General features: G+C 33.8%; 1 protein-coding gene across 1 annotated transcript in view; it reads left to right on the top strand.

Annotated features, from left to right (window-relative positions):
- Positions 1-23358, top strand: part of LRP1B (LDL receptor related protein 1B) — a 557319-nt gene that overhangs the window by 283223 nt on the left and 250738 nt on the right. Inside the window, exons 16-23 of the mRNA XM_053471115.1 lie at positions 1588-1728; positions 2797-2922; positions 5547-5663; positions 10461-10541; positions 10954-11121; positions 16722-16904; positions 20696-20896; positions 22601-22846. Of these exons, the coding sequence (XP_053327090.1) occupies positions 1588-1728; positions 2797-2922; positions 5547-5663; positions 10461-10541; positions 10954-11121; positions 16722-16904; positions 20696-20896; positions 22601-22846 (1263 nt within the window). The remainder of the gene's footprint in view (positions 1-1587; positions 1729-2796; positions 2923-5546; positions 5664-10460; positions 10542-10953; positions 11122-16721; positions 16905-20695; positions 20897-22600; positions 22847-23358) is intronic.

Here is a 23358-nt window from a genome sequence, read left to right as displayed (position 1 = left end):
GAATAACAGAACAATCTACTTTAAATATAGTTTTAAATGCCGCAGCGTAAAAATAATTGCTAGTTTAATATTACCTTAAAATCTAAGATATAATACCTACTATATAGCTCTATATTAATCAATACAAAATAATAGTAATAATAATACTTATGTATAATATGCATACTTAATTGAGTACTTTGTTAATAGAAACACTTTATATGGGGTTATTTCTAAATACATATTGTAACATGTATTATAACATGTTTATACATATAATGGTACATTATTTTATCATGTTAAATAACTTTGGATTATTTAATTAAAATCAGAGGTTAGTATCCATTTTCCTTGATTATTATGAACCCCAGTAATTTCACGTATTTCTTGAAACCTTTTTTTGCTGAATAGCACCCTTATTCATGTTCTATTTCAAATTACAATAATTTAAGTTATAGACCAGAAATAACATAAATGGTAAGATTTGCTTACATTTTCCATTTAATTCCATTACATTTTCACTATTTACATTGTAACCTTCACTGTTGTCGTGTGCTGCTAAGCATTGTTATGTGCTTTGTGTTTTTTGGCCTTCAAACAAAAGACCCTGAAGTAAAATGAAAAAAAAACACCATCAAATACACACATGCCATTGAGTAGTCAAATTCTTTCAATCGAAAATAATGAAATACCTCAACAGATTCCTTGATGTTTGTTTTTAATCAACATCGTTCACATTTACTTTAGAATAGTTCATGTAAGCCAAGCATTGTCATCTCAATATGCCAGAAAAACACCTAAATTACTAAAATGATGTTTCTATAAATGTACTTATTCGTTTTAAATAAAAACTAAAAATAAAAAATGTAGTTGAGAGCAGCCAATAGTTGTGTGCCCAGCAGACCTGGACTGGCCATATAGCACACTAGACAAATGCCCAGTTGTGCCCGTTGGCCGACATCACTCTATGCATTGGCTGAATACGTTGTGCATCATCAGTCCAGTCCTGGTGCCCACCAGCCATTGGCTAGAATATAGGTCTTTTTTTGAATCCCAAGTAGTTGTGCTTATATATTGGAACTTTCTGGCTCCCCCTTGCGGAGTGCAGGTGGACGGTCCCGCTGACATCACAGAACAGACACCATTGTCGGAGGGGAATAGGATGGGGAGTGGGATGTGTCAACGTCACTCCCATGGCCCTTATTTATTGTTTGCATGAATCTATTTGCTCTCTATTTTGATCACAGTTTTTTTGCAGTCAATGCTAGTCAATAAAAATTGCAATGTAATTTGGATTACAATGACAGCAAATCATATAGAACCCCGGGACTCGGTATATTCTAATTTGTTAGCACTGACCTTTTGTTGGCAGTTACGTACCATGACATTTACATTTTCTTGGATAAACTCTTTGATGTCTGGAAAAAGTTATATAGTTAAACGAGAACATTTGAACATTCAAAAATAGTAATAATTGGTTAAAATAATTTGTTTATTATGTGTTCACATTGATCGATTACATGGTTTTTTTTTCCTTATTGTATTCATATTAATGCACATTTCATAAAAATATTTTAATTGACTTTTAAATGTATCTCATTTCTTTAGTTAATTTTGGAGAAAAGTCACCACAGATATGTAACCAGGAGGAATTCCAGTGCAAAAACCACCATTGTATCCAAGTGAACTGGAAGTGCGATGGAGAAAATGATTGTCTGGATGGGAGTGATGAAGATATGGAAAGCTGTTGTATGCTCTTTTTCCTTTTATCATTTAATTCCATTATATACTATGTTAAGCTTTATAGTACCTCAGAGAACTAAGATCAAGTAGTCACTTTACTAATATGCCAAACAACAGCCTCGTTAGACAAACATGTTTTTTCCCCACTTCCCTGGTGCCTCCACTGTCGTCGTAAACAAACTAAAAATAGTGCCAATGATTCAAGTGACTTAAGTCTTCTTCTTCATCTGGGGGTGTTCTCCCCATAAGGGGATATGAACCCTTATGATATATGAGAAAAGACATACAAAACCAAACCAGTCAAAACAATGTAAAGGTCAAACACAGATCAAATAAGGAGTTATAGATCAATTAAAGAATCTCTGTGTTTTGTTTTTTTTTACTCAAATAATCTTAGAATAATTTCTGAAGAAAGAAACAAATAGTTTTTTTTTCTCCATTCAACAGAATCACCAAACGTTGAATGCCCTTAAAAATTATGGCCAACATAACGAACGGATAGATTTACAATGGAAAAATAACTTACAATATGTCCTACTCATTTCCATTCTTTCAAAATCCATAAATCACACAAAAACATCTGTTTTTCATTTAATATTTACTGAACATGGTCCGATCCTTGTACAGAATTCTTTGCTTTAGTTAGAAAGCCATTACAATCACAACAAAATAAATGTTTAACTTAAACTCTATCCGGCTTGTGATGAAAAAGCTCCCGTTTTTGGCTTAACGTTAGGGAGCATGAATCATTTAAAAAACAAAAAAAACTGATTACCATTTTGTTGTAACAATTTATAAATTATGATCTATTGTTTCTGGAATTAAAGCTTATCTTAGTGTTGACAAATGCCTCAGTAGCATCCATTTTTCCCTTGAACAAAATGCCATTAAAAACTCATTTGTATCTTTATTCCCCAGTTAATAAAATACATGTTAGAATACACATTCTTCTCTGTATTAAAACTTTGGATCTATATTAATATGCATTCTGATTGTTCTAATTCACGAGCCGCGCTTTCTATTCCGTACCCTCCATGCCCCAAACACCATCAAATTCCGTTCTTCTTTTCTTAGGGAACCACAGCTGTCCAGGCGATCAATTTAAGTGCCAAAGTAACCGCTGTATTCCCAAGAGATGGCTTTGTGATGGAGCAAATGATTGTGGAAATAATGAAGATGAATCAAACGAGACCTGTTCAGGTAAAAAAAAATAGAAAAAGAAGAAGAAAAGAAAGTTTGCAGAGTTTTTTTTTTTAAATCTAGTTTTCGACGTCCAGGTTCATAAAAATTCAGGTCGTCACTCCCAACTAATGCCGATGATAAGATTATTGCCGGCTTAAATTAATTCAGAGTTTAGTGCTGCTAAGGATGGAATACAAATTATAATTTACGTCTTCCTTGTGCCTGACTCAGCTTTCCAAAGTAATTTGGAACAGAATCCTTCCATATGGGCCGACTCGCTCAATACTCGATTTAAACAAGGTTCTACATGCTCAATGGAACCGGTATTTGAAAGCATAAATCATGAAGCAGACAGTATGTCGAGCAAATGAAATACTAGCCTTTATTTTATAATACACAATAATGTGTAATAATACACAAATTAAACACTAGCCTTTATACTGTAATACACAATAATGGGTAATGATACACAAATTAAATACTAGCCTTTATACTATAATGTCCCCTACCCTGTAACATGTTTCCTTCCGTGTATCTATACATGTCAAAATGGCAGAAATTATATATTTAATTAAACCAGTGTCTATCGTTCAACAAAAACTCAAATGATAAAGATCAGTTTGCAAAATCTACCAAAAATGTGTTTTCCTTTTTTTTAAATCAACATTGAAAACACCTTTCACAGATTTACCTACTTCTGAGAAGCTTCTTTTATAAGGCTAAAAATATATATATTTTTTATAAACTATACAAATTGTTTAAAAAAAATCCATCAAATAAAACCAAAATAACGTAATATGTAATCTTTATTTGTAAAATAGGAATGTGTTGCTTAGAGTCAAATGCCCTAAATTCCTTATTTTATAAGCATGCAAGTCAAATTATAGTTTTCTGATATAGGGCAGTAAAGATTTTCCGAGGCTATCCCCCGACCTATGGAGTAATTTTGCAGAATAGGAGGTGTTCAGGGTATACCTAAATGTATAATGCCATTTTTCTCAAATTTCATATTGAACAGTTCAGTATATCAAGCAGCCCTATATTAAGATTTTTTGATCAGAATAAATAATACATATGCATAAAAAAACCTTATTTATGCAAATACTATGGGAGCAGCCGTCCTTCTAATCTGCAGAACTCTCCAAATTTAGATAGAATTATGTCTTTGTTGTGGCTACAAGGAAAAAGATTGTAAAAACGATATCATTTTCTGTGATGTCTTTGACGGGCAAGCAGGTAAAGCTTTTATCAATAGTGAAAATATTAATTCAAATACATAACTTTCATAACGCTAATGAAAATGTAGAGAAACCTGAGATTCCACAGGGCAGTCAATTACGCTCACAAGGCTTGCAGAGTCTCATTAGCAGAAGCCAAGTGCAGATTTTTACACTGCATGGTTCATGGAAGCATTTATGAAAGTTTGTTGACATGAGTGTTTCCAAGACATGGCTCAATGAGCATCTTGTGAGATCTGCCCTATATCACATTTGTTCTCAATTACTCCTCGGTGCGAGGATCATGAAATATTTCCTTTCAGCTTGTTTTTTTTATGCTAATGGTGTATAAAAGGCTATAAACTAATAATTAAACAAGTCAAACTAACTGCAACATCTATTTTACCTGTTCGCACTTGATTAATAATCTACTCAGCGTTTTCCCTCTGGTGTGCTTATGAGATGATTGGTATTCTGTAGAGGTTAGGGGTGGCAGGGATTTACAAGAGAAATATTATTTGGTTTGCGAGAATCTGATTTGGGTAGCTGAACATTAAGCTACCAAACATATTTTTTTTTACCTTTTCTGTTGGGTCTTGTACAGTAACGAATTTCACTTTTACACTTTAAATATAGGACGTCACATACAGAGATAACAGATCTGATATAAGTTTAAAAAATCACGTGACATTTAAAATAAATAGAAAACAGAACAAAATAGTAAAGATATATATATATAAATTATATATAGAATAAGATGAAAGAATAGTCATTTTTTTACCATCTATTGCCTAAATGTTACTACATTGTGCAGCCATATTATTTGAACCCTGGCTTTAACTAACAAAACCCCCTTTTTGTAATGTATCAGTGCACCAGAATACATTTTTTATTACAATCATATCACAGATGACCTCTAGGGTTTTCCATCTTTTAAATTCCTATCTGACCAGGAATAGAATGGGTAATTAGGATAGTAAAGGAATAGGGTCCTTGCTTTCCATATGATCTTTTAAAATATATATATTCATTCAGGTTGCATACCCTCACCTAAAACTGCCAAAATTCAAAGTTGGACACCTTTGAATGCAACAAAGATGGGATGGCATGTAACATCAGTCGAGTATGACCACTCGACTGACCACTTGAATTCTTAGTGAATAGACTCAATAGGACTATTCGTAGCATACATTTTCATAGCAACTTTTCAGGAATCATAGTGCAAAGGTCTCTTCATATAGACTCAGAAGGAGTGGACCTTGTTGAGTAGGCAGGGTTAGTCACGCCCAATGGGAAAGGAGTTAGGTCTGGATATTAACTTGTTAAACCTCAATTTATAGTTAGTAATATAAAGAAGAAGAATAAAGAAGAGGCAAACTAATTGTAGTAAACTATTTATTAAAACTCTCTATGTATCTGATTCAGCAAGGACATGCCAGCCTCATCAGTTCTCCTGCAACAATGGACGCTGCATTTCTAAATCCTGGCTGTGTGATCAGGAAGATGACTGTGGAGACAAATCAGATGAAATGGCATCATGTGGTAAGTATGGTCGATGATCTCCATTATTCTCTAAAACATGGCTAACTTGACCATTCATTTACAACACATGCAAATGGTAGAAAAGACTGGGAAAACCGATGGGGCGAATATTGCATGTCAAAAAACTCTAAGCTTTGCTTAATTCAATCATAAAAATGTCTTCGTTTCATAATAGCTAACCAATGATATTTGAATAAAAATGACTTAACACCATTATCTTTGTCTGTCCTTCTATCTATCCACCCTCCTGCTCTGAAATATAAGTGCTTTGTGTTAAGTGCATGTAGCTTGGATACATTGTGTTCTTTCCTTCGTATTATGAATAGACATGTGCAACATTTAAGATTCCATAGCCATTCTCCTTTGTTTGAACTTAACGTTTTTTCCTTGAAATGGTTCAAACTAAAGGTTTTCGGTTGTATTGTCATAATTGAAGCACTTGCATTTATAGCTCCATCAAAGTGCATTTTGTCAAAGAAAAGCAACGACTTTAATTTGGCTTTAGAATCGTACATGAATTTTCAATAAACACAAAAAATCGAAAATTGTTTTTCTTCTATTACCTTTAATAGAAAGTAAATCGATGTTTAGATATAGATTTGGGGGTTTTAAAGGTTCAGAGTAAATTGGAGCCCCACAGTTCACTATGTTTTAATTTCAAACTCAAAAAACTAAAAAATAAATCTGCTTTTTTTCTAGTTATTGAACTTTTGGAAAAGATTGTAGTTGAATGAATAAGTGTGTGAATGAATATATTTTCTATTTCTGGCTCAGGGATCTCCCCTGAGCTTTAAATACAGGTGCTTTAACAATAACAAAGCCTTTTTAATAGTAGTGAGTGGTGAATACATCTGGATTAATTAAACCTTTAGCTCACATAGAGGTTTGAAAAGGGTTTTTTTGTTAACCTTTTGAGGATTAGCTATTTTATAATATTTACTATGAGAAGTAAAGTATTTCTTACCTTCAATAACTTTGAGTGCTAATCAGAATCTGGCAAAAGAAATGGGATAAAAAGAATGAATAAATAAATAAATCCAAGATGAGAATCCTTTTCATTCAATTGTATGATTCTATCTTTGGATAAACGTATTCTTGGCAAAAAATAATTTACCTTTCAAATGCCATTGCTTTTCTCTGTTATATATCTAAATATGGCTAACATTAAGGGAAAAAAGTTAAATATTGTGCCCACTGCTAAATTTAGCACAAAATATAGAATAATGTAGAGACTTTCAGGATGCCTGTAAGGGATATACTTATTCAGGCTTCTTTTACATAAAAAATAAGATTTTTATTTTTTTGTTAATTAAGAGAACTTATCCTATACCATATAAAATGGTGAATTCATGTTTTATTATTATTATTATTATTATTATTATTATTTTTTCTTTTTTTTTCTTTTAATCCTTTAGAAATAAGAAAGTTTGTTTGTGATTTGTTTGGGTTAAATGGAAAGTGCTAATGAGGGACTAAATAACGTGATTTGTAATATTCACAAAACTTGTATCTCATCAGTTTTCATAAATAATGTACTTGTGCTTAATCAGCACTTTTTTAAAGTACAAGTAAACAAAATATCACGAAAAAGCAACATTGCAGCCACTCAAGTTGCCCTCTATAAATTCCGAAACAGATGCTTAATTATGCTTCCATAAACTTGCTGACCTTGCGTGAGGCATCATTAAAAAAGCGGGCAAATCGCCAGATTGTTTGTATAAAATGATTGCCACTTTGTCAAATTGATTTCAAAGCGACTTATTTAAAAGAACCCGATGTGTGTGTGTGTGTGTGTGTGTGTATATATATATATATATATATATATATATATATATATATATATATATATATATATATATATATATATATATATACATATATACAGTATATTACAATTTGAGAATGGAAAAGCACTAATGTGTTAAAGAGGATTTCCCTGTATTTGAATTATGACATCATCACAGCTGTGGGACATCAGTAGCTACCACATTTGCTCAAAAATTGCAAATGGAATTTGTGGCTCTTCCAGCCAACATTCTTATTATACGGCAGCTGTCTGCAAAAGGGTCTTTCTCTGTGAAGAATATATTATGACATCATGTAAGATACACTATTATTTATGCATGCGGCATGCATTGTGTTATTATTATTATTATTATTATTATTATTCATTGCTTTATAAAGTGTCATCATATTCCACAGGCCTGTTAATGGGTATGACATCACTGTTTATGTCATACAATGTTGGATGCCCACGGGAGACAGTTGTAAACTAATTGAAAGCACAGTGATATCTATATATTTTTAAACAGGGGAGAGAAATAGTCATAAAAAATAGAAAACGTGAACATTCCTGAAAAAAAAAGAAAAGTGAATGTGAGAGAGAGGACAAGACAGATAATACTGTAATCACTTCTGGGAACTCTGGGTTTGACCAAAGTCTCCTGGTGAAGAGCTGCTTTCCCGGATCTCCTGGCAGAGGAGCGGTGGTTTGTCATGCCGTCTGCCACCCTCTCCCCTTAAGGCTGTCTGGGGCTATTCCCACCCCATGCATGGCTAGTCCTGCCCCTTTGCTAGGCTTCTACCCCAGAAAAGGGATAGCTCCAGTAGACTACCCTGAGAAAGTCCCAATAAGGAGAAGGAAATGTGGAGAGAGACTAAAGAACAGGCTCAGTAAGACAAACTGCATGCTATATTCTCAAAGAGACAGACAAACCTAACAGACAACCGGATCCTATATTTTATCTTAAAATGCGTAAAGAATAGTTTTTAAACAATGGATTTAAAGAAAAATCCTATTATTCCACACTGTGCATTAATGTTAATACTCCATAGAAAAACCACAGAAATATGTCTACAACGCACAGAATCAGACAGATAAATAGCAAATATTTAATGGAGACAACTATACTGTTATTCCCCTGAGTGATAAAACCGCTCAAGCAATGTATTATTTAAATTGCAAAAAAACATTAAGCTGTTCAGATGAAGATACCTTGGGGGTATTTTAGATTAAAGATTTCAAGTGTCTGTATAATGTCAAACAGTGGCAAACAGGACAGCGGAATTACTGGTATGTTTGAAACCTCCTCATTGCAGAAGAAAATAGAATTTTTACGTTTCACCATTAGTCACACGTGGAGAGGTAAATCATATGGTTAAGAATATAAAGAGTATGAAGTCTATTTTATAAATGGATAGTGTATTCTTGGTAGAAAATTGCTGCCTTTATAACTCTGGTGAAAAAATGTCATTTGTTTATCAACATTTTCTTATGATATTTGACTAAAGGCAGACTGGTTTTAAATGTATACAGTTGTGTGAAAAAGAAAATACACTCTCTTTGAATTCTATGGTATATCAGGACATGCTAACATTAATCTGTCCCTAAGCAGGTCTAAAAATTAGTTAAATAGAATTTCAGTTGGACTACAACACATGACTTAACAGGTAACATGATTTAACAAAAATAAAGCCAAAATGAAGAAGCCATGTGCAAGAAACTTAGTACACCTTATGATTCAATTGCTTGTAAAAACACCTTTAGCAGCAATAACTTGAAGTGACTTGCTTCCCCCAGAGACTCCTGGTTAAACCCAGAGAATTCACAGGTATGCTCATACCTGCATCCCTCTTTCTAATCCTCCAAGAGTTGCACTTTCTGCCCTTAGAAATGCCAGTGGCCATTGGGTTCGCGTAGGTTGTGACATTTAGTGGTAATTCCACTAGAATAAATATATGCATAATAGCTAGATTCACAGATACATAAATAACATATTATAATGTTACTTTGTATCAAATTGTAGATTTCTTAGGGAGATTAAATAATTGCCATTGTCGTTACATGTGTGATAGAAAGTTTGATGGTTTAACATTGGAGGTTACAATGAAAGGACCTTGAAATGTGAATTGTTAATTAATAGTCTGTAACTTCAATACTAGTTTAACAAAATTCATGTTTTTAAACTCATGTACAATACATGAGTTACAGCAAAGGACCTTTTGTGAATTGTAAGTGCCACAAAATACTTTTTGAATAGATCGAACTAACAGCTTCTTTTGTATTCTTTTAGAAACCAAAGTTTGTATTCAGCAAAAAAAAAAATTGTGTTGAAAGGAAGGAATATGATGTTTAATCTTTTTTGTTACTGGGTTATGTGGAACAGTCATTCTTATAAAATCTCACAACTGAAGCTTTTGTCATAAGCCAACGGCTTGGTTTTGAAAGGTGTTCATTATATAAATATTAGATTAGTTTCTGTGACTTTATTTGCCCAGTGTCCCCGATGGCCAGTCTGGGCTCATCTAGATCTTTTGACCACTCAAAAAGTTAATTCAAGGGAAAAAAAAGGACAGAAGAAGAGAAAAGAAAAGACAGAACATCTATAATCTCGTAGTCACGTTGTGTAGGTGGAAGAATCAGTTGCGTAATGCTTTACGGAATATCGCTGAATTCCGAGAATCTAGATAGAAATTCTGTAGGTGGGAGAAAAAGAAACATATTTTGAAGATTAAACAAGTTATGACAGAATCCACATTATATAGTCATGTTATTATTTTACTTTTTATTCAATATTGTATAGTCTTTATAGAGTCCAATTACTGTACGTTATGAAAGACCGTTCTGTTTTATGGAACAACCTTGTAAACGGTAATTAACTTAATGTTTAGGGGAGATAGATATTTCAAAGGATGTTCAAAGGTTAAGGGAAACTACTAATAGCACAAAAAAGTGCATTATAAAAATGTGATGTTTACAGCAATAACCTAATTAAAATGTATCTCGTTTTTGCACAGAGCTGCAGACTTGTGATCCTTCAACTCATTTTGCTTGTGGAAATGGCAGATGTATTAGCGTCAAATGGCAATGCGATTCAGGTAAGTAAATGCTTGGATATTCAAATATTCCGTTCCTTGAAATGTAATAAACGTAACAATAATTGAAAAATGGACGGCTGAAAACCTGAAGTATTTTAGAATTTGAGCCATTTATTTAGTATCTGTTAAAAAGTAAATGTTGCCCTTTTCTCTAACTACTTCTAATAACTGCTTTGGCCAGAAAATATGTTTCATCTCCCCCAAGTTTACAGTATTTATAAAAAGAAAACAGTTCCAATAATAGTTCGAATTTTTCCATAAAACCTAAATTAAAATTGTATCTCTGCATGCTTCCATGTTTAGGCCCACGGGCTATGATCAAACTGCATTTTTTCAATATACAAAAAATATTTAGGCATTTACAGTAATGCTATGTGTGTATCTGTGTGAATATGCCTTTTTTTTGTTTCAGCCGATGATTGTGGTGATGGTAGCGATGAGGTCGGCTGTTTAGACTCCTGTTCTGATATTCAGTTCAGATGTGCCAGCGGAAGATGTATCCCAGGACACTGGCTTTGTGATGGCGATAATGACTGTGAAGACTTCAGCGATGAAATAAATGCTAACTGTTCTAAGACAGGTTGGTGCTACCAAAAACCAAAATATTAGTGTTACAAAATCTCGGCTTCACAACATCAAGAACCAGTCACTGTCCTGTTATTTAAATAAAAAAAGAATTTGCACCCCTATTCAGCCTTAATTTGCTTCCGTGTAAAACATTTGGCAGGGCTTCTAATGTACTCCCATTTGCCAACATCAAAAACTTAGCTAGTTTTAGTTCTGTGCCAAACCCATCTGGGTTCGAAAAGGTGCGAAAACCTCCCCAAGCAAAACTAGTAATAGCTTTGCTTGTTTTCTGTAATATTAACAATAATAAAATATTTTCTATATAAATGATAAAGGCAAATTATATTTTATTTTCTCTGACATCATAATGGTTAAAAAAGTTTCAGAAATAATAGAAAACGGGCAAATCGACTCCACTGAAAGACATCCAGGCCAACAAATATGGATTTCATTTGTGGATTACTGATTTGACTGGTTCATCTATAATTTGTATTTCATTTTTTACTGTTTACCAGTCAAAGCAAAGTGTTGTAGCTAGATTGACTCAGATCAGCCCAAACTGTGTGTGTTGTTTTGTGAAGGGTCAACGTAACCCTTGTCTTAGCTAAAATCTGCAAGGTTCCTAGTCGGCTGAAACTGTGGCCAGTCCTAGCGGAGCATAGAAAAATATTCTCATGGGTCGGGGAACCCTTTTCAACTAGGGGTACAATAATATATGGCCGGAGTCCAAACTCACATGGTATCTAAGTCGGGTTCCGTGTTTCAGTGCTTTGTGAATAGGGCATTTGTCAGGGTGTCCTTCCTGTAGCCACCTCTAAAGCGTTTTGTATAGCCAGTATTTGTGGACTATTATGTGGAAACAGAAACGGGCCTTTTTTGTGTTTTCTGAGAGGGTCATGGCATATACCCTTCTTTACAATATAACATGACGTTTTTGTTAGTCGGTCACGGTATCTTAGCAGTACCACAAGATATTTCCTTTCTTTGCAGTGTGCTGGTAAGGTTTTTTTGGTCTTTATTTGCCTCTTAAGTTTAGGAAGGGGAGTTGTCTACAGTCAATACTGATTGATAATGATTGGTGTTTACGACTGTTAAAAATAGCAGGTTTTTATCGTCGGCTGAAGTCGGAAAGGACGGCCATTACTCTACAGAGCTTCTGCTTCCTAATTACATTGATACATTTTCGGATCTGCAGGATATGTGCGTCGGCCGTTAAAACACAAAAAAGAAAGAATTGTATATCCATGAAGTGAATGCAAAAACAAATGCAGAAAATAATGGAAGATTTATGGGAGAATAAAATCCCCTTGAAAGCCATAGCTTTTATGTACTTTAATAAATCAGCTCAGTTTTTACTGCCACGGGATTGCAGAAGCTTTGAAAGAAAATAATATTTTCATGTAAGCGCCTTTACTCGTCCTTTTGGATCATTCTTGTATTTAAAACAGAAAAAAAGAGCAACATAGAAATATAATAATGATTGAAACGGGTACACCTAAGTTGAATTGAGTACGTACAAAAGGTTCGTTTTCATTAAAAGGGAATGAATACTGAAATGATGAATTTCTACAATGAAACATGCAATGCAAATTGAATTAGGTTTCGGACCAAGGATCACACAAGTTTACTTGACAATGCCATAAAACCAGCTACATTCACATTTTATATTTTTGTTCTTTTTTTTACCAATATCCGCACTCTCAACCAGTTGGGTTATACCTACATCATACAGTGTGAAGAAGAGTATGTTGAACACTTTCTAAACCTTAAAACTGTACATAAACAGTAAAAAAGAACAAAAATAGGTCATTATTTTAGCATCAACCTAGCACTTCCATTAGAAAGAAGAGAGGACGTGATATAAATGCTTGTGGAAGAAACAGGAGAGAGATTGTTGGAGACTCTACATAAAACTAGGGGTAGACATTAAGCTAACCTAAATCTAAGACAAGACCAAGGACCGATTAAGGTTTGTGTTTTACATTGGGGGGAAAAATTGATTAATCTACCATCAAATGCTATATTTCTACATAATTTATGAAATAACCAGTAAATGGATGGATGTTTATCATTTTTTATAAACAGCATCATGAGTTTTAAGTGTCTTATTTTTCATTATAGGAGATATGTTTTTTATTCAGAAAAACACAGTGGTCAAGTAACGTGTAGGTTGGTTACCCAATAGGCTTTGTAGCAACTTTGCTGGCCAATAGAAGCTATGGATTTTCCAGGATTATTTAAATATACTAGATTCCACCCCCCCCCAAATTGGTAATTTAGTAATCACTCCTTCAGATACAGTAAATATGATGTTATCTGGTCTTGCGTACCAAGAGTGGGTTAACTCTTTAAGAGCTGGTGTGCTGAGTCACGTGGTTTAAGGTAATGGTAAATTATACAGACAAATGTTTTTACTCTTTATAGAAAGCAAAACCCATGAATCATGTGCCAGAATATCTCAGATTATTAGATTTTACTTCTTTAAGAGGCTTTCCATGGATGAGCTAGATATAATAAAGAATTTATGTCCATCATTTTTTGTAATGCAATTCGCCTTACTCAAAAGGAAAGGTCCCCTGCCCTCTTTTGATAATTTAATTGGGGGTTATTGTAGAGCATTTGTAATATCTCAGTCCTATTTCAAATTGAAATTAACTAGAAATGTCACGTTTTAACACTGACCATGAGCCTTAAATTATGATTAAATGCCATTAAGATCTATCAAAATTAAATATTACTTTCTCAAAATAAGATTTGGCAATCGTACTGGGAAAAAAAAAAGAGAGTCCCAGTAAAGCAAAACTGTGTGTTCATGTTTATTCTTTTTCCACAATCAAATGAGTTACTATTTTTATAGATTACAATAAAAGGGTTTAAATTGTCCAGATTGAGCACTGATTACATTTAAATGATGTTTTTAAGTATCGACACAGTATGTTCGTAGTATGAGCACCGGCATTAAGTTAATTGTAAGGCGTATAAATCTCAGCTATACTCACACACCAAATTAATCATTATAAAGCTCTTACCTACACATGTGTGGAATAAGATTGCAATGATAGCCTAGTTAACGACTTTAATGGCTAAGCATTTTTAAAGATAAACAAACATTTTAGTAACGCAACTGTTTTATGTGCTTGAACGGATATATTATGGAAAGAACTTTACAAGATATTTATATAAACAGTTTTTTTAACAATACAACTCCAATGTAATCTGTATGTCATTTTACAAATGCAATTATGAATACAGTTAACATTTTAGGTCTTATGTTTTTAAATGGTGATTATATTACGTTTTTTATGATAAATGTTGATTGGAGAATTTCATTTTGAATACCAGGTATTGCTCAGGTGGAGAGTGGCCATATAAATGATTGCCCGATTCCCTGATGAACTGGTCTCAGATACATTTGCATCTCAGAATAACTTTTAGATGCTCTTTCTAAGGTGAAGGCATAGTCTAGAGAAAGTGACCTTGCTTGATGCACTTTTTCAAGGTCTAAAGGTGTTTCTTGATCTTTTGGCTTGGATCTCTTGTAAATGCTTGGTCGTCTAGACTTGAGGTTAGGAATGCTATGAAGCTTGAGGTTGAGTTACCTTCTCTGCTATGGCTGGTGGGTAGAGGGTTGAACTTTTATAACACCAACCATGGGTTGGGCAAATATAATGAGTATGAAACTAGTTAACATGAATGGGCTGCAGCTCACCCTATGATTACTTTATGAACAGGTGTTTCTCCACTTCTTGCAATTTGTATTCCCACATGCCATATAAACAGAAAAATCCTGATTTGCGTATCATGGTGACCAAACAGAGCAAAGTCAATGAAGGATATGGACGGAAAATAAGCCAATGGTAGACAGTTCGGTAAAGCAGATTTGTTGGACAATAAGAGTTTTAAGAAAAACTGCATTTTATGACACTTTGCAAAGTCTTTGAGATGTTCAAATTTTATTACCGAAGTTGCTAAATTGGCAAAAAAAGGTTGACCTTGGCAGGTGCCTGTATTAAAAAATACTATTTATTTTAAATAGAAATATCAAAGATATTCTTTTTATGGATTCCCATGCTGAACACGTTCATGCCCTCTCACTGAAACTCAAAGTATTTGTTTGTTGTTTTGACACTTTAAGACAAGTCTTCATTGTAAAAGACTTCATTAATATTGAATAATATATTATTAGTCACAGCACAAACACTTTGATAACTAAAAATAAAGTTAAATGTGTCAAGTATGTCCTAAACAAAAGTTAGTCAATGTCTGTATGTATTGGTATTACTTTAGCCAGTACTGGGGTGGATTAACAAAAGAGTAGGCCTCCAGGGTAACAAGCCTCAAGTAACACCTGGTACTGCAGTATACGTTATTATTGTTTTATGATAATCATGCATATTATCTACTTAAATGAAGCTGGGATCAGTTCCAAAGATAAAGACCAGCTTAATGGGGAGCAATAATCATGACAACCCTGAGAACTATAAGTGAAGAAACACAAGTTTGCGTTATTTTTTATTAGCATACACTTTAAAAATGTTATTCTACAAAATAAATATTTATTTGTAAATGACTTAATTTGTGGATATATTTTCATGGATTTCAGAGTCAGAATGATGTCACAAATAAAAACAAAATAACTATTCATCTAATGTTTTAATATATTTTAGTGTTAAAAACGACATGCGAAAAGATCACTTTTAATACAATATGTGTGTTTTGAGGATTTGTTGTAAACTGAACTAATTGCTAATTAAGACGCATTTCTTGCACATTTTTCGTAGTAACACAGCTCTAGTAAAGACATTTCAGGGCAGAAATATTTGTTGATGTAGGTTCTTTGGAGGCTCAGTGGAATGTCAATATGGCTTTTTTTGTGTAATTTGTTTATAAAGGTATCTTGTCCCCTTTCATCATAACACCCTGCTTTGATATAGTGTGAAAATCACAAATTCTAATGGAAATGATAGTAAACAGACTCTCCATCTTAAAAGCAAGATCATAAGAAACCTTCAAAGGGCTTTGTGAGCAATTAAAATTGATCCTTGTTCTAGCTGCGTATACTCTCATCTAACACATAATTATACGGACATTTTCGCTACTTAAAGGGGAACTGTCACATTCCAGGTTATCTCTCACCCTAATTAGTAAACCTATCGTTTTTCTTTTTCAGTTTAGAAATGGCATAAAAAAATATTCAGATTTTGTATTTTGATTTGCTGTGTGTTGGAGCTGCCATCTTGCTTCCATATCAAAGTTTATGGAACTTTAGCATTGTCACAAGATATTTCCAATAATATCTTTAAAGAGGTATAAGTGGCACGCAATAACTAGAGCTAGGGACACAATTCAAAAAGACTGCTGAAGGACCTTTGACTTTCTATTTGTGCTGACAGTAGGACGGGACTGGTGAAGACAGGGAGGCCAGATATGATCGAGAAAAAATGGCAGCCACTCCAAAGTACGATATTTGCAAGCACCCCCCTATACATCCAACTTTTGTTGAAAGAGAGTTATTAGACAATAGACATAATGGCAAATTCATGGTGATACAATATGTTTTTCTATAAGTTGTGTCACATTGCCTAAAACAGAAGCCATGTCTTTTCTTTTAAGCATCCCCTGTCTCTGGAGCATGTGAAGGAAATCAATTCCAGTGCCACCCCGATGGAAATTGTATCCCCGAATTGTGGCTGTGTGATGGAGAAAAGGATTGTGAAGATGGAAGTGATGAAAGAGGCTGCAAAGGGCCTCTCCGCCAGTGTGATGCTAAGACAAAATTTGCGTGCAAAAATACAGGTATTGTACATTTGATGATTTGGAATTTCATATTTCTTATAGTTTTGTTTTTTCATTTATTTCACTAATTACTTTTACCCTGCCCTTTGAAATATTTCAAAATCACTCCAAGTGTGTATCTGTCAATTTCAAAATGTCTATTGTTTTCACTTTAGAAGTTGCATATCCCTTGCTGTGTTGCGAGTTGGTGTTTCCTATTGCGAATCCAGAATTATTATTCATTACAAGCCCTACGATATTTTCACCATCTTTCTCCTCCAGCTAAAGTCTCCAGTGCATAATCCTCCTCTAATAAAAAAATAATTATGCATCAAAAAGGGATGGCTTCATGTTAAATATAATGTGGGGTGCTGGGCATCTGACAAATCCACATCATCTAGTCATTCAAATTGTATGATAAGTTAAAGACATCAATGGCAACCTGTCCACTATATCCCCCCATCACTGATCTGGATGGAGACAAAAATAACCTTAAAATGCCAAAATATTACCAATCTTATATTGAAAAAAAAATGAATTATGTACGTGTCGAGGGAAATAAATATTGTTAATCTTTTTTTTTTCCCCAGTTATGGTTGAAAAATGTTTGGCAAGAGTAAAGCATTGTGTGGTCGCGGGTGTTTCATAGGGAACAACTACCTTTGAAACGACATTCCGTTTAGGTTGTATTTTTTTATTGTCTCACCGCATGTATTTAGGAATTCTGCGTTGTTGTGCTATAGTTCAGTTCGGCCGCCATCTGGAACCGACGGCACCTGGAAAGCCCCAGGCACGTGTGTAGATACTGCTACATTTGCACATATCCAAAGAAAAATAGCAAGTAAACAAACATAAATTTTACCTGACAATTGCTTGGCTGTAACCGAAACAGCTGGTAATTCTCCCATAAAGTTGAAATATAATTGAGATGTATTTCCTCTTTAGTGATACTTAAAATAGAATAAATAATTCAAGTGTTTCACAGAGGCGATGGTACATTTTAGAAATTCCGCTATAATTCTTGTGCGAAAGTGCAGCTAAGTAATAAGGATTAAGTATGTCATCACAGGTGCCGGAACAGTAAGATTATCCATATTATTATTTCATGCAGTGTTCAGTGTTAGCAATGAGAGTATCTTTTTGTTTCACATTGGTCACTTTTAAATAATTGGCAGCAAAAAGTTAATCAAATGTCTTGGTCTTGTTTACGAGCTTCTATTCTGTCTCAGACACTACTATAGAATAGGAAGTAAAAAAAATATTTATGTAAAAATGACCTTGGCTTTTCTGAAATCTGCAGTCATTTATGCAATTTTAGGGTTTTTATTTTTGGGGGGCTACAATAATAATAATAGAAAAACAGTGGAATGGATTATAAATAAATGATTTGCTTTTGGTGGAATATGTTAAAAAAATGACAATAAAAAAATCAGTGAACTCATTAGAATTCAAGGTACGCTATTAGTATAATTAACAAATACACTGTAGGTTTATTATGTTGCTACCTAATAAAAACATATGCAGAATAAGCGTGTATCTTTAACAGATTTCCAACCGGGGCTATAAAGTGAAACGTACTGGACAGATTATATTATTTCCATTGACATCGGAGATCTGCTTGATAATGTGTTTCTTTCGTTGAGTTGAAGAATATTTTTTAAGGAACTCATTTTATATTCATTAAGATGAAAGAAAATCCAACAAACAAACATATTATGGCGTCTGCTGCATCTATAAAACAAGATGTTGAGGAAAGCAGCATCAAATTTGTTTTGGGATATGGCCAATTTGTTGGCAGTAGCTCTATGTTACATCAGCTATTAGGCTCGTTCTTGTCTTACTCTTGTAGATTGGCTGTGACGTCTATTAATAACGCCTAGGTCAGGATAGCAGCGATGCGTCAGTATCATCTACTTAAACGCAGATATCTGCGTAATAAACTGGAAAGCCTATTTTAGTGAATCCTACGCATACCAGATGCTGTATGTTCTAGAAAGCCTGTTTAAAATCGATCAGAAGTGTTACATTGTGAGAAACATGCATTAGGGACTCATATATACCGAGAAGTAGTAAAGTCCGATATTATTCCAAGATCATGATTAATTCCCTAATTAAGGAAATTCATTATACTTTTTTATCTGCCTTCTATAGGTTATTTGTTTAGGTGCTGTTTTTAATATAACTATAATAGAAAAAAAAACAATTGTGACATTTTTATTTGTTTTGGAAGAAAGCGACACTTTTTTGTAACTTTTGCTTTTAATTGGAATTGTTTGTTTAGGGATTACTTTGTTAACTTTTAATTACATGTTACTTTTTATGTATATGAAACCCAAGCACCTTGGGTAAAAGATCATGATCAATAGATTTGATTGGAAAGGAATAGAAAGCAGTGTTCTAGCAAACACTCTCAGCAGGAGGATACGTCTTTCAGATGTTACTACAAGGAAAACAGTTTTTACAATTACCGTTATCAAATCACACATTAATAAAACACAAAAACACAATAAATTACTAGTGTAACATTCCATTGCCAATAGAGTCGCTCTTACGGACCTTTAAAAGTTAAATCCTGGCACCAAAGCCATTGGTCTTTCCAGGTGTACCTTGGCCTGCCCTTTGCCAGGAGGACTCAAATCCATGTTCCTCCCAGGCCAAGTTGCTCATAGTGGTTGTCCGAGTTTGATCTCCTGTGTGGCAGCAGGAAGATGTCCCTTGGCATGGGCATCTTGGCACCATTTTTAAGGATACACTAGTACATCCTAAGGGGTACAAACAGGTTAAAGCAGGAAGAAATTGGCATTCTAAATGGGCTGAATTTAGAGACAATTAGAACACTGAACATATAATTGAACGGTTGCACTAGTTGATTACTGTTTGTTTTTTTGACTTATCCTAGTTTGGAAATTTACCTGCGTCTAAGACCCAGCTTCATGTTTTTTAGGTTTTTTTTATGGAAGGCTAAAGTACTTTATTTACCACAACATGGAGTTTAATTTAAGTTGCAGCTCCTCTTTCTCTTGATGTTGGCTAATCATACTAAAAAAGTATTCCCTTTCTGGGTTTTTTCCCATATGACATTTTAGGCAATTGACCCTAACAGAATACACAAGCTAAACCAGCTTTACAGTCACCGAAGCAGCAACAGAAGAAAAATCAATTTCCCTGATTCTTTAGAACGTTAAAAACTTTAAACATGTTTTCTTATGTACTAACAAAGCTAGAATGTACAAGGAAATGTATGTTTGATCTGAAGAAATCATATATATATATATATATCAAATAGTTTACATGCTATATGTGCACAATATGTAGATACTAATTTTTCTTTTCCCAATGAGATCGAATGCAATATTTTTTTTTTCCTAAGATTTTTTTTTCCTTCTGTGTGATGTGGGGTTGTAAATATAATGTTTACAGAATGCAATCTGAAAAGCTATTTATTTATCACTGATTATTGTAAGGCTATATAAAGAATGAATAATGTGATTTTCTTCACACATGAATTATTTTTAATTTATTTTTTCAGAAATACTATTTTTACTCTAATATGCCTCATGTGTCAATTTGTAATTTAAATGCCATATTTCTAAAATAATATTGTTAAAAAAATGTAATCTGGGGAAAAAAATATGATCTAGATCTAGATCTGACTATTCCAATAGTGACAGATCTTCTAAACATTTCCAAACATTGTCAATACCAACTTAAGACGCGTAAATCATTTATTTTAAGTTTAAATCTAATTCATCCAAGTAAAAATAATGTGTTTCATTGTGTTTCTGATATTTGTGTTGTTTCTGTTTTCCAAGGGAGATGCATTAGCAATGCATGGGTATGTGATGGAGATATTGATTGTGAGGACCATTCAGATGAGGATAATTGCGAAGGTTATATGTGTGGACCACCAAAATACCCTTGTGCTAACGATACCTCCATCTGCCTGCAGCCTGAGAAGCTTTGCAATGGGAGAAGAGATTGTCCTGATGGATCTGACGAAGGCGAAATATGTGGTATTCAGCTACATTTCAATTAAAATACATATTAAGCCCTTCACGGATAATTATGCATATTTTTATAAATTTTCCTATTTGTATTGAGGTTTTTCCTCCTTCCTTAACAAATCTGAATCGTTGCATTGAAGTGTTACATTTTAATTGAACATGAAAATTCTTTCATTATTTTTTCATTCGTGTAACACAATATTTATTAGGGCTAGAATTTTACAAATGTTAATACATTATCAATTGCTAATTTTAATGAAAAAGCTCAAAATGTAGACTTCCTTGAATTTTCATCTATACTTTTTTCATTTTAAGACAAATATTATTAGTCTAGGCGCGCGTCACTTTTTGTGTTCTGCATATTTTAACCCCTCCATGACAAAGCCCGTACATGTACGAGCTCACAATGCATTGTTTAAAATGGGTTTAAGGACAACCCATTGTCCTTAAGGGGTTAAAATTTGTCTTAACGGGACTGTAGCCTAAATACCAGTCATTAATTCAAAAATTACACTTCAAAGGTCTGCTAAGGTTCCTGAAATGCCTACATAGGCTATTCCCCCAAGGGCCGTTCTTCCACTTTCTATGTAGTCATTTTCTCACCAGCATCCTTGAGATTTTGCTTAAGATTTCTTCCAAGGGATAAGTATAACCTGGGGGTGTGGGGGGGGGGGATAGTCACCGACATCCATTGAGTATAGTTATTAATAGGACTTATGTTTTCACTTCTTTGCACTGTAATTTATCAGACAGAGGTGGAACATCACTAGAAATCTCCTTGGACCCTAGCTGCTTTCTCTTGTAACTCCTGATTGTATGACGATAACACAATCAAGGTCTATTTAAATATTTAAGTATTTATTTAGTTATTTTTAAAATATTTTTAATTAATTATTTTATTTATTTATTATTATTTGTGACAAGGGCAAACTATTGCTTCCCTTTCTTCTCTGATCGCTCTTCATGCTGATCATACAGTGATCAGCAAGCCCTCCTGTGCAGCCTTTCCTAATCTAACTAGTTATGATGTATTACGTGATGTAGACCCTAGGAGAGTTTGTCCAGACCCAGGAGGGTCTCATAAAAAGAGGACGCCGAACATCTGTTAGGACGTTTTAATCCCTTTTAATGTAACCACACTCTGTTTCAATCTCATTATCTATTTCCATGGCATTAAAATCAAGCTTCTGATCAAATGTATTCTTTTTTTCCTGGAAGCTATACTTAATTCATTATCAAAGGAAAACCTAATTTATGTTGAAATCTCTGCCATCATGGTTATCCCCGAGGGGATGATAATGCATTTTACTTGGACCAGTTTCGTGCAATTTTGTGCAATTGGAATTTTAAACTCATTTTGAATTGATATGTAAAAAATATATATTAATTTATATTGTCAATCTCCCTAAAGTTATAGACATAGGTGGTGTGGCCCTTGTCTATCTATAATACATACTATGCTATATGTCGGAAGTCTTTTATAATTCCTGCGGGAGTGATATACTTTATATAATCTTATTTTGAAAGAAACAAGAATTGTTTTAAAAAAAAAAAAAAAAAAAAAAAGACTATTTTTCTAATTTACTATTATGTGGGATTTTTTCAGTTTTTCATAGTGTTTTCAAGCGTTCCCAGGCGTGACGCTAGTTAAAGACTTGTTACACAACTGTATTTTATTTTGTTAATTGTGAAATGGATGTTATACTTTTGCAGATGAATGTTCTTTGAATAACGGAGGCTGTAGCCATCAGTGCACAGTAGTCCCGGGAAGAGGAATTGTTTGCTCTTGTCCATTGGGAATGCATTTAAATGCCGACAACAAGACATGTGACATTGTGGATTACTGCACAAAGCATTTAAAGTGTAGCCAAGTTTGCGAACAACACAAGCACGTTGTGAAATGTTCATGTTACGAAGGATGGGTATTAAATGCGGACGGAGAAACATGTAGTAATATCGGTACGTTCGGGTTTAACCGCCTCCTTTGGGTTCGTATTTTAGGAGTCGATTTCTGAAACGATGCAAATCTGTTTGTCTTTTTATAAAAATATCATATGTATGATTTAAATGTCTGACACTCATTACACTTCAGGTGATCACTCCGGATGCGGCACTCTATTAGCTGTCATATCACATTCTCTGCAGAATAATTGTACTAACCCCTTTTATTATGGAAATGTATCAAACACGTCGCTCGCAGAGAGATCATCAGGATAGCAATTATATTTTAACTGAAGTGGAAGCGAAGGTTTCAGAATGCTTTATATGCTTAAAATCTAAGTTGGATAAAGGCAATGTCTCAATTTTTGGTAATTATTAAGTCTAAATTGTCAGGTCATGTTTTTTGCTTTGAGTGGAACCATGCAGATCTGTCATCGTGCTGTCCCGTTTTAGTTTGTCCTCTTCTATCCATGTATCATTAGAACATAGTCGCTAACTTAACCCAAAAAGTGTTTGCTATCAGGATCTCC

The sequence above is a fragment of the Spea bombifrons genome, chromosome 7, assembly GCF_027358695.1.
Source record: "Spea bombifrons isolate aSpeBom1 chromosome 7, aSpeBom1.2.pri, whole genome shotgun sequence".
In the NCBI taxonomy this organism is placed as follows: Eukaryota; Metazoa; Chordata; class Amphibia; order Anura; family Pelobatidae; genus Spea; species Spea bombifrons.
Note: the sequence above shows the minus strand (reverse complement) of the source record. Positions and strands in the feature narration are given on the sequence as shown.